Raw genomic sequence first — 12654 nt, 5'->3', positions numbered from 1 at the left:
CTACTAAATACCAACTTGAAGAGGGTGAGTAATTATGCAATCAATTATTTTGTGTTTTATATTTGCAATTCATTTGGATCACTTTGTAGAGATCTGTTTTTATATTTACATGAAAGAGTCTTTTTCTGTTGATCAGTGTCAACGTTGTAAAACAATAAAACATGAAAACTTCCAAGGTGGGGGAGATGAATACCTTTTATAGGCACTATACATATTTAAAATTCTATATTTAAGATTTTGTGGGGCCTGATCTAGGTATCCCAAGTCCCAGAAGTACATGTTGCCCAGTAGACCATGAGTTTTGTGTGAGGTTTGATTGTCTTCATCTTGAACCACCAACTTTATTCCAACAATCCGTAGCCCTCAAGTAAAAAAATAATCTTTAGCTGAATTAGAACTTAACTTTAGAACTCAAGAGTAGCATCCCCTCACCATCCCCTACCTGCTTTGTGAAGGTAGCGAAGATTTCAGAATTTTTTCTTTTAGTGAGTTAACCTTTTATTTTTTAAACCTCTGACAATCTAAAGCCACTGTACTTCATCTCACTTCTTAGGTCAATGTCTTTATCCCAAGTATGAGTAAATCCTTGTTACATTCTGACTAAGGCAACTACTTCCTTTCTTAGGCAAGGACACCAAAATCATACAGAGTCTTCCAAGTTTGGTCTCAATAAAGCAAATATAATTTGTAGGAGGTCTTTTGCAGCAATAAAATAACAATATTGAAAATGGTTTGAGTTCTTCTTTCTTGAATTTTTAAGGTAGATGATGAGCTGTACAAGTCAATTTAGTGGCTCTGGGTTAGGAAATTGCAATGTTGGCAAGGTTCCAAAAAAAGGAATTCAAGTTGGATTCCCTTTTCTGAGTTCTAATCAGTAAGCTCAACTGCAAAATGCATCTGTACAAACTACAGGTCAATTTAAAAGGTCTGTTTCTTACATCACTGATTAAAGTGCCAAGCTAGATTAAAGCATCAAGGCCCATGAGCGGAAACGGCCTGAGAGCAGAAAATGAACTGATGTTCAGCCTCACTACTCTACACCGATTAAAGTGTCGAGCCAGATTAAAGCGTCGAGGTGCAAGAGCAGAAAACAAATTGGTGTTCTTCTGCACGCCAGCCAAGATCCCCCAGCTGGGCCCGCCCTGTCTGTCTGTATTTGACCCATCTCCCTCTCCTCTCACTACCACCATCGGGTAGGAGATGCAGGAGCCTTGGGTCCCACACCACTAGGTTCGGGAGCAGATATTGCTCTGCAGCCATCGGGCTCCTGGACCGACTTCACTCAACTCCGCACTGAACTGACTCCGCAGCTTATAGACACAGTTTAGGGAACTCTGCAGTTCATGTTCTATGTATTATTTGTTTACTTTTTAATTATTTACACAATTTGTTCTTTTTTCACATACAGTACTGAATGCTTGTCAGTCTTTGCTCTGTGTGATTTTATGTATTTCTTTCTTTTGTGGGTACCTGCAAGAAAATGAATCTCAAGGTTTTAAATGGTATATGTACTTTGATAATAAATGTACTTTAAACTTTATGCATGATATCTGGACACAGAATCAGTTTCTAGCAAAAAATGGATGGAACAAGAGATTAATAGTATTTTTTCAACTGCATTCCTTAGACTTAAGGACTTGCTTCCAGGCCGGTTCAGTGGATTATGATGAGTCCTATATGTGCTTTGGCACAGATGAGGCATATAGTTTGAGACAGTGCATCGTTCTTCAGATATTGCCTCCGGTACTCCCACAGAAAATCAAATTAGCAATGATAAAGCTGTAGAATACAGAGAACAGCCTATTGATTTTGGATACCCACACCACATGTAAAAAATATCACCAGCTATAGGGAAGAACTTGCACTATTCAAATTAATTACATTGAACAAAATCTTGTAGAGTTATCAGAGTTTCCTTTAACTAAAACTGAGATTTTGTTTAGGCGTGTAGAAAATGATTATTTTCTCTATTGGGCTGGTCAGTGATTAGATGCACATCAATTTAAACATGTCAAACAATAGTGTGAGGAAAGGCTAGGATAATTTTTTTTACACTTAGACAGCTTGTGATTGATGCTTGGCTGCAGGAAGTGATTTGAGACAGAGACCACTGCATTTTATGCAAGGAAATTAGACAATATTAGAAACAGAGGGAAAAAATAGCCTGTGGTAACAGTGTGGGACAGCTGGATGCATTTTGGATTACTTGGCAAAGGGGCTGGCAAAAAAATGATTTTTTTCTTACTGGAAATCTACTTTGAGCATCCAGCAATCTGTTTAAGAACCCCACCTGGTTACCAGCAGTGGTTAATGATTATCAGTTCCTGGAGATTAGATCATTAGCGCCACTTTCAGTAATCAAGTTAGAAGAATTAAGGAACCTAAAAATGCAATAAATACATTGAAAATAATACTTTCATCTAATAGACACATAGACAGGAAATCAAACTGAACATTGGCACGCTCCTTTCATAAAGTGAATTTCAAATTTCCCCAGAGAGCCTAAGCAATGTGGAAGATATTGCTTTATAGACTTAGATAGTGCTTGAGTTCAAGTTCAAATTTTTGGCTTCATATGCAAGAATGTATCCCCATACTTGGATGATTACCAAAGGACAAACTTCATCCATTTGGTATTATTGGTAGAATTTGAGTAACCCGTTATAAAGGCTAATAAATTACACGTCTCGCTGGTTATTGGTCAAGAACAGCTCTGCGATTTCCTGATTAAGGCAGTCAAAACTGCAGTTCATAAAAGATTTTGCTCTACAACCCACCAATATAACTTGTCTTTCGGTCCTTTAATGCTAGCAATACCAACATGGAATGCATATCCATAATTGCCCCAAATCTTTATGTGATACACAGGACTGGGTTTGTAGAAAAGCTTATTGGGAATGATGACTGGTTCTTCCAGGAAGCAAAAGAGAATAAATTGTGATCACTTATACAACATTATCTCTTCCTGATTATTTTGCACATTGTGTAGGTGTATTATTGCAAATAATACATACTATTAGAATATTTTTTTCATAGAATAAATTGTTAATTTGTATATTATATTCATCAGAGCAAACTATTTGGATTCTCACATTATAATAAGCCTACTGAGGCCTTACAACATATAGTCCCTATAAAAAGCTTTCATCCCCCTTGGAAGTTTTCATGCTTTATTGTTTTACAATATTGAATCACAGTGGATTTAGTTTGGCTTTTTTGACACTGATCAACAGAAAAGAATCTTTTGTGTCAAAGTGAAATCAGATCTCTATAAAATGATCTAAATTAATTACAAATATAAAACACAACAGTATTCACTCGCTTTAATATGACATGCCAAATCATCACTGATGCAGCCAATTGGTTTTAGAATTCACATAATTAGTTAATTAGTTAAATGGAGATCTGTTTTTGGAGAGGTGTATGAGGTTAAGGTGTTTCAATTGATTGTAGTAAAAATACACCAGTATCTGGAAGGTCCAACTGCTGGTAAATCAGTATCCTGGCAAAAACAACACTATGAAGACAGTAGAACTCTCCAAGCAACCCCACGAAAAGAATATTGAAAAGCACGTCAGGAGATGGATAGAAGAAAATTCCCAAGTCACTGAATATCCCTTGGAGTACAGTTAAGTCAATCATCAAGAAATGGAAAGAATACAGCACAGCTGTAAATCTGCATAGAGCAGGCTGTCCTCAAAAACTAAGTAACCGTGCAAGGAGACTAGTGAGGGAGGTCACCACGAAACCGCTGACAACTCTGGAGGAGTTACAAGCTTCAGTGGCTGAGATGGGGGAGACTGCGCATACAACAACTGTTGCCCGGGTGCGTCACCAGTCGCAGCTTTATGGCAGAGTGGCAAAGAGAAAGCCACTGTTGAAAAAACTCACATGAAATCTTGGCTAGAGATTGCCAGAAGGTATGTGGAAAATCCTGAAGTCAACTGGAAGAAGGTTCTCTGGTCTGATGAAAACAAAACTGAACTTTTTGGCCCTCAGACTAAACACTATGTTTGGCATAAGCCAAACACTGCACATCTTCAAAAACATTCCATCCCTACCATGATATATCATGCTGTGAGGATGCTTCACTGCAGCAGGCCCTGGAAGAACTGTGAAGGCAGAGGGTAAAATGAATGCAGCAAAATATAGGGAAATCCTGGAGGGAAAAAAAAAGAACTGCGACCTGGGAGATTTATTTTCTTACAAGACAATGACCCCAAGCATAAAGCCAAAGCTACACATGCATGGCTTCAAAACCACAAAGTTAATGTCCTGGAGTGGCCAAATTGGCATCCAGACCTCAATCCAATTGAGAATTTGTGGCTGGATTTGAAAAGGGCTGTTCACTCACGATCCCCATACAATCTGACCAAGCTTTAGCAGTTTTGTAAAGAATGGGGAAATATTGTAGTGTCCAGATGTGCAAAGCTGATAGAGACCTATCCACACAGACTCAGGGCTGTAATTGCTGCCAAAGGCATATCTACTAAACACTAACTTGAAGGGGGTGAATACATATGCAGTCAATTATGTTGTGTTTTATATTTATAATTAATTTAGATCGCTTTATAGAGATCTGTTTTCATTTTGACATGAAGTCTTTTTCTGTTGAGCAATGTCAAAAAAGCCAAATTAAATCCATTATGATTCAATGCTAGAAACATAGAAAACCTACAGCACAATACAGGCCCTTCGGCCCGCAATGCTGTGCCGAACATATTTTAGAAATTACCTAGGGTTACCCATAGCCCTCTATTTTGCTAAGCTCCATGTACCTATCCGGAAGTCTCTTAAAAGACCCGAACTGATCCGTCTCCACCACCATCACCGGCAGCCCATTCCACGCACTCACCACTCTCTGCATAAAAAACTTACCCCGACATCTCCTCTGTAACTACTTCCAAGCACCTTAAAACTGTGTCCTCTCGTGCTAGCCATTTCAGCCCTGGGAAAAAGCCTCTGACTATCCACACAATCAATGCCTCTCATCATCTTGTACACGTCTATCAGGTCACCTCTCATCCTCCGCCGCTCCAAGCAGAAAAGGCCGAGTTCACTCAACCTATTTTCATAGGGCATGCTCCCCAATCCAGGCAGTATCCTTGTAAATCTCCTCTGCACCCTTTCTATACTTTCCACATCCTTCCTGTAGTGAGGCGACCAGAACTGAGCACAGTACTCCAAGTGGGGTCTGACCAGGGTCTTATATAGCTGTTACATTACCTCTCGGCTCTTAAACTCAGTTTACCTCTCAGCTCTTAAACTCAAAGTTGTAAAACAATAAAACATGAAAACTTCCAGAAGGTGGGGTAAATACTTTTTATAGGCATTCTATATACAGAACACCACAATAAGACCTTACCACCTATATACATGTATGATTCATTCCGGATATGAACTACTCTGGAATCTTGGCTCATAACAAAGACAATATTTAACTTCTTTTTCAAAGTAACTCTCCTTTCAATTTGGAAATAAGACATATTATTGTAATTTTAAAAGTTCAAAAGTAAATTTATTATCAAAGTACATATATGTCACTATATACAATACTGAGGTTCATTTTCTTGCGGGCATACTCAGTAAATCCAAGAACCATAATATAATCAATAAAAGACTGTATCCAACAGTGCAGGCAAACAACCAATGTGCAAAAGACAACAGATTGTGCAAATACAATAGAAAAAAGAATAGTAAATAAATAAGCAATAACTTTTGAGAACATGAGATGAAGAGTGCTTGAAAGTGAATCCATACGGTGTGGTAACAGTTTAGTGATAGGGCAAGTGAAGTCGAATGAAGTTATCCCCACTGGTTCAAGAGCCTAACAACTGAGGGGTAATAACAGTTCCTGAGCCTGGTAGTGTGAGTCCTAAAACCTCTGCACCTTCTTCCTGACAGCAGCAGCAAGAAGAGATCATGACTTGGGTGGTGGGAGTCCCTGATGATAAACGTTGCTCTCCTGTAGCAATGCTCCACGTAGAAGATGTGGTCAGTGGAGGAATGCAGGAATGGGCTTTACCCATGTCAGACTATAGGATTTTGTAGGATTTTTCATTCAAGGGCATTGGTGTTTCCATTCCAGGCTATAATGCAGTGAGTTAACATACCCTCCATCACACAACTATAGAAATGTGTCGATGTATTAAATATCATGCTGAAGCTTTGCAAACTTCTAAGGAAGTAGAGGCAATTCTTCACACTTATATCCAAGGCCCAGGACAGGTTGTTGAAACGAAAGCACCCTCCTATATGATGATCTGTCACCACCTTTGATTCAGCCCACAACAGTGATATCATCAGAAAACATAAATATGGCATTAGAGCTGTGCTTAGCCACACAGTCATAAGTGTAGAGCGAGTACAGCAGGGGCTAAGCACACAGCCTTGTAGATGGATATTGTGGAGGAGGTGTTGGTGCCAATCGAAACTGACTGGAGTCTGCAAGTGAGGAAATCAAGGATCCAACTGCACAAGCAGGTATTGATGCCAAGGTCTTCAAGCTTATTGCTTCATTTTGAGGGGCCTATGGTATTGAATGCCAAGCTATAATTGATAAAAAGCATCCTGATGTATGCAACTTTGCCATGCAGATGTTCCAGAGTTGAGTGAAGAGCCAATGAAATAGCAGCTGTTGTGCCACACAAGTATTTTTATTCAAATGGCCATGTTGGTTTAGATGATATATTGAACAATCTAATAGTTTTTGATAGCCATGTTATGATAAACATACTTTTATCACCTATACAGAGAACATTACCGTTAAAATGAGAGGTTTGGAATAATGGGACGAGTTCCACTCCTGTCTTGTGAGTTCCAAGACAGCTAACGAAGTCATTATGAAACACAGATACTTCAACAGATGGAGCAGGTGGACAAGTAGTTTGAGGTGGTCTGCTTTTTCTGCCACTTATGCAGAGCTTCCTTGCTTGTGTTCCTGATGCATGCCTTGAACATTCTCAATACCATTGGGAATTCTTCTTCACCACTTTGAGTGGTCATAGGCCAGGAATTCCTAGGAGTCAGTACTTATCAAGCACCATCCCTCAACTTCAGAGCAAAGAGATAACATTCTCAGGTAGATGTGAAACATCCCAAAGGGACAAACAGGAGGTAAAAGGCACTAGCATCAATGTATAACATGAAATTATCTAAGAAACAAATTATATTGCCACTGCTTCTTAGCTGAAAAATGGTTGCCATATTTCTTACACTGCAAGTAACCTTAATTCAAAAATGCTTATTTAGCTGTACAATTACTTCTGATATTAATACAAAGAAAATCACAATATAAATCATAAATCCATCATTCTATATATTTGATTCTAAATCCTGAGCTTAAGCTTGCACGCACAAAACAAGTCCATTTCAAAGCAGAAAAATCTCTCATGCTGATGAAGGAGAAGGAGACCATCCTGTGTTTATTTTAACCATCACACAGTAGTGTGAGAGTCCCTTACTTACCCATTACAATCAATATCTTGAGGATAATTCAATGAGCGAAGTCCTTGTTCCAACTTTCGAAGGGATCCCCTCAAGTCACCAGTTGTCATCTTGATCCTACAACTTGATAACAAATACATAAATTTTTCTTAATTTATCGCAGTTCATAAAAATTATTTAGTGTCTGTTGTTTTATTTCACTCCATAGATCTCAATAATAGCAGTGGTAGAATGTATAAATTTGATTTGTCTATTTAAGAACTGGTATAAGCCACTCAGCTCTTTAAGCACAGACATTTAATTGTTTTACTAGATACATCCTCAATTCATTTGCCACAACTGTTTTAAATCTATATTTTCTGGAATAATGAAAATAAAATTATCTCAGCACTGTTAACTTCAATTATCAGCAGTATTTCTGGGTTAAAAAGTATCAATGTCTCATTCCTAGTGCACATATTCAGATTTCTCTAAGTGTGTGATGCCATACAAAAGAGAGATTAGCTTTATTTGTCACATATGCATCTAAACCTACTGTGAAGTACATTGTTTGCATCAATGACCAACACAATCCAAGGATATACTGGGGGCAGCACATTGCCATTCTGGCAAGCTCCTTCAAAAGCAGAAGTAACTATATTCAACAACGGCTTACTACTAAATGATGCTGGCTTTCTCTGCTGAGATACTTCTGCATGAACTCAATCAATGTTATTAAGTATATTCCTGATATCACTCTTCAAACTACAAGTCTGCAAACTTACTATATTTTTTATATCACACTTGTAACATTATAAGGTATTTGCAACTTTCTGATTCAAAGACAATTCCAGAACTCTTGGAAAACTACTGCAAACACATCTGTAATTCCTTCATTGAATTTAGTACTCAGGAATACAAATCATTATCTCTTAAAATTTTTTACACCCCCAAAAAAATGTATTTTTCCTTGAATTTATTCTGAGGCTATTTTGCATTGCTGGTTAGCAACACAAGCTAATAGGAGGATGCAATACACACAAAATGCTGGGGGAGCTCAGCAGTCAGGAAGCATCTACGGAAAAAAATAATCGACGTTTCGGGTGAGACCTTTCATCAGGACTGGAAACAAAGGGAGAGAAGCCAGAATAAGAAGTTGGGGGAGTGGAAGGAGTACATGCTAGAAGGTGAGAGGTGAAGCTAGGTGGATGAGGTAGGAAGTAAGAAGCTGGGCGGTGATGGGTGGAAAATGTAAAGGACTGAAGAAGGAATCTGATAGGAGAGAAGAGTGGACCATGGGAGAAAAGGAACAGGAAGGTGATAGGCAGGTGAGGAGAGAAGAGCTAAGAAGGAAGGGGGGAAAAATTACTGGAAGTTGGAGAAATCAATGCTCGTGCCACCAGGTTGGAGGCTACTCAAACAGAATACGAGGTATTACTCCTCCAACCTGAGTGTTCCCTCATTGTTGCAGAGGAGGAGGCTGTGGACTGACATGCCAGAATAGGAATTGGAATTTAAGTGGGTGGCCAGTGGGAAATCCTGCTTTTTGCAGATGGAGTGAAGGTGCTCGACAATGCAGTCCCCCAATTACATCAGGTCTCACCAATCTAAAAGGAGCCACATTAGAAGCACTGGATAAAATAGATGACCCCAGTAGATTCACAGGTGAAATGCTGCCTCACTTGGAAGGCCTATATGGAGGTGAAGGAGGAGGTGAATGGGCAGGTATAAAAAGCTGGAGTGAATGGAATAACAGGAGAATGTAGTGTTTATGAAGAGATTATAAATAGGTTTTGTGAGGAGCAAGCACAAAACAGCAGCCAGATATACAGTCTATTGAGCCTGTTCTAGCTCCATTAAAACAGTGGGTAATCCTCTACCTTTAGACATACTGGCTATGCTGTTTCTAGTTCTCATATTCACATGTAATGAGATTTCATGTTTTTAACCATAAATATGACTTGGTGGAAGCATACACAGTTAAAGCAAATTTCTTTTCAGATAATCCTTCAGGATCAAGGAGGACAGGGATAGGGAGGCAGAATCATCGAGTGTATTCAAAGTAGAGGTTGAAATGGGTTATAGAGAACGGTCAACACTAGTATTAAACTCGTTGCCATGGTAGTGTAATGCTTAGCATGATGCTATTACAGTTTGGGCCAGAGTTCAGAGTTCAATTCTACTGTCATCTGTTAGGAGTCTGTACATCCTCTGTGTGAATGTGTGGGTATTCTCTGGGTGCTGTTTTCCTTAACCACACTCCACAAACATACCAGTTAGTAGGTAAGTTAGTCATTGTAAATAGTCCCACAATTAGGCTAGGGTTAATAGGGGGTTGCTAGGTGGCACACCTGCCACCCAGCTCTCACCCGTGGCTCCAAGTAACTGTTTGCACGCGATAGTGGCCACACCCCAGGACAGCGCTTCGACAAGTTGGTTTCTCAGGAGCATGGTGACTTAAGGGGAGACCTGACGGAAGTACTGTGCTGTGCAAGTCTTAGATAGATAGAGCTCGGGTACCCAAGACCCTTCCACAGTAATGCATTTGTCAACGTGGAGCGGAGAGCAAGTTTCTCAATCTGTTGGGAGCAAAGGATGCTGGGAATAGCAAGGGTGGAGCACCATAGGCGGGGTGTGGGACAGGTGGGAGAGGAGTGCTGGGGCAGGGGTTGGCGCAGGTGCAGACACATCCAACCCTGAGACACCAGGAAAGGTCATTTCATTCCAAACAATTGGTTTATTGATCATTGCAGAATCTCTCCCCGTTGCTTCCCACTCCCTCCCACATTTTCCGAACCATGATTCCTCTCTCCCTGCCCCTTTCCACACTCAGTCCACAATAAAGACCCAAATCAGAATCAGGTTGTCATATGTCATGAAATTTGTTTTTGTGTGTGGCAGCAGTGCAGTGCAATACATAAAATTACTACAGTACTATGCAGAAGACTCCCTAGTTAAAGAATTGCAAATACACTTGGACCTGTGCTATCACCAGTGGGATCATCAGTTGATCTGCCACCTGTCTTCAGGAGTTTCGGCCCACCTATGATCAAGACTCCCTCGAGGTGGTGGGCCAGCAGAGCTAAAGCACCACCTCCCACTGGTGAGCTCAAAAACTTGGCATCTGCCTCTATCAGAGCTGTTGGTGGCTTCCCTCCAACAGATAGCCTGCTCTTCAGGTGTCTATGCAACTACTGAAGAGTTTGCAGAAGTCCAGTTATCTGCCCCTCTGGACGTACTTGGTCCACACCCGTGATGATCCTGTCTCTGCTGCCTCAGCTACAGCCCTACTGGTTGACTTGCTCTCTCTTCTAGTGAAGCCAATATATGTGCCTAATATATGAAGCCTATATATGTGCCTAAGACTTTTGCACAGTACTATTTATAACACTGAGAGGCATAGAAAGAGCAGACAACTGGCAACTTTTTCCAAGGTTGGTAATAACAGAGGGCATAAGGTTAACGTGAGTTTTTAAGTTGAAAGGACAACTTTGCCAGACCAATTTTTTTAAACATAGAGAGCGGTGGGGTGCTTGAATGCGCAGTTAGGTGTTGTGGTGGAGGCAAATACGACAGAAACGTTTAAGAAGCTCTTAGCATATGAATATTCAGAGAATGGAGGGAACACGGGCAATTTCTAGGCAGAAGGAATTAGTTTAGTTAAGTATTTAACCGCTTGCTTAGTTCATAACATCGTGGGCCGGAGGTGTACAATTCTAAAGACATTTAGACAGGTACGTGAATAGAAAATATTTTATGGTCCAAAGGGACAAGCTTGGAGGTTGGCATAGACGATGTAGCCGAAAGGCTATTTCTCTACGAAGTTGACGCGGTGAATAGGAGGGAGTTGTGGGCAGCCTAAGTGGGCGCAAGTAGAGGATAGGAGAAGACTAGGACAATCATCGGTCCATAACAAAACGATCATTTAAAGACCCTAACCCTCCCTTACCCCACGAAGCGACCTCCTGCCTCACCTGCGGATCCACTGGCACCGTTGAACCGCCTCTCCCGAACTTCTGAATGACGGAGGAGCCTCTACGTCGCTTGCGTCGCCTACCGCCTACGGCTGATTGGTGGGTTGGCGTCGCGGAAAGCGCCGATTGGTAGGAGTAGAGTCACGCCCTGCCCTCCTAGCAATTCGATAGGCTGCTCGGATCCAATCCTGCGGGGGGGAAATTGGGCGACCCTCTCGCGCCGCTGCTTGAATTTGGTTGGTGCTTCCCCGCTCGCGGTCTGGAACTGGAGCTCCTCGCGCCGCTCCTTGAATCTCATTGGCAGGCGGGCTGCCCTCCAACGGTTTGGTCTGGCCTCCCAGATTGGCGCGCGCGTTCTGGCGGACGGATGTCTGCGGAGCGGTTTGTAGTTCCGCGTCGCAGATTCAGTGACCGATTAATTTGCAGTCAGACACCCAAAAAAACCCACTCAGGATGAATTATTCTGCGTTTAGGTTTTTAATAGTCCACGTGTATGATGCAAACAATTTCCTGAGCGTATTCCTGTAATTGGGCGAATTTGCAACAACAGAAATGAAAATAGGAAGCTTTAATCCTTATACCTATGCAGAAGAACTCAGTAAATTAGGCAGCATCAATGGAGGACAATTATCCCTCCAGTAAACGTCACATAAGGGTGCAACTGAATAAAACAGTAAATACAACAGGAGCCCACTGCAATATATTGTTGCAAAGATAACTGAAAACAGGTCGAGAAAAAAAGAAATGCTAAAGATACAATTATGGAAGAGCTGAATTAAGGGTTCGAGAATATGGCAGTCCCGAGGGTAAGAGATGTGCAAATGGTGATTGGTTCAGGAGTTGATAGCAAAGGGTAAGATAGTTTTTCTTAAGTCTTGATGTCTCACCCACCACCCCATGAGCCTTCATGTCCAACACATCATTTTCTGCAACTTTTGCAGTCTTCAATAGGACCTTCCCAACAAATACATCTTAACTTACTGCCCACTCTCCATTTTCCGCAGTGTATGCGCCCTCTGTGATTCCCTTGTCTCCCTCACCACGAAACTCCCTCCTGGCACGGACCCCAGCAAGCAACATGTCCATTCACCTGCATTCAGGGCCCCAAACAGTCCTTCCATGTAAAGCAACACTTCACCTGTAAATTTGTTGGGGTTGTCTACGGTCTCCAGTGCTCCCGATGCAGCCTCCTGTGCATTGGTGTGACCCAACGTAGATTGGGGGAGTGCTTTATCGATAACTTCCAATCCATCCA

The 12654-nt window shown here is 41.1% G+C and overlaps 1 protein-coding gene across 5 annotated transcripts in view; it reads right to left on the bottom strand.

The window, feature by feature from the left end:
• Positions 1-11481, bottom strand: part of cep44 (centrosomal protein 44) — a 72878-nt gene extending 61397 nt beyond the window's left edge. For 4 of the 5 annotated variants that reach the window (XM_072257662.1, XM_072257665.1, XM_072257664.1 and 1 more), the window contains exons 1-2: positions 11400-11481; positions 7468-7569 (exon numbers count right to left, since the gene is read on the bottom strand). In XM_072257662.1, coding sequence (XP_072113763.1) covers positions 7468-7556 — 89 coding nt within the window. In that variant the 5' untranslated portion in view covers positions 7557-7569; positions 11400-11481. The remainder of the gene's footprint in view (positions 1-7467; positions 7570-11399) is intronic. The other variant, XM_072257663.1, reaches the window with a different exon arrangement.
• Between the last annotated feature and the right edge of the window lie 1173 nt (positions 11482-12654).

Source organism: Mobula birostris, chromosome 5 (assembly GCF_030028105.1).
Source record: "Mobula birostris isolate sMobBir1 chromosome 5, sMobBir1.hap1, whole genome shotgun sequence".
Taxonomy (NCBI): Eukaryota; Metazoa; Chordata; class Chondrichthyes; order Myliobatiformes; family Myliobatidae; genus Mobula; species Mobula birostris.
Note: the sequence above shows the minus strand (reverse complement) of the source record. Positions and strands in the feature narration are given on the sequence as shown.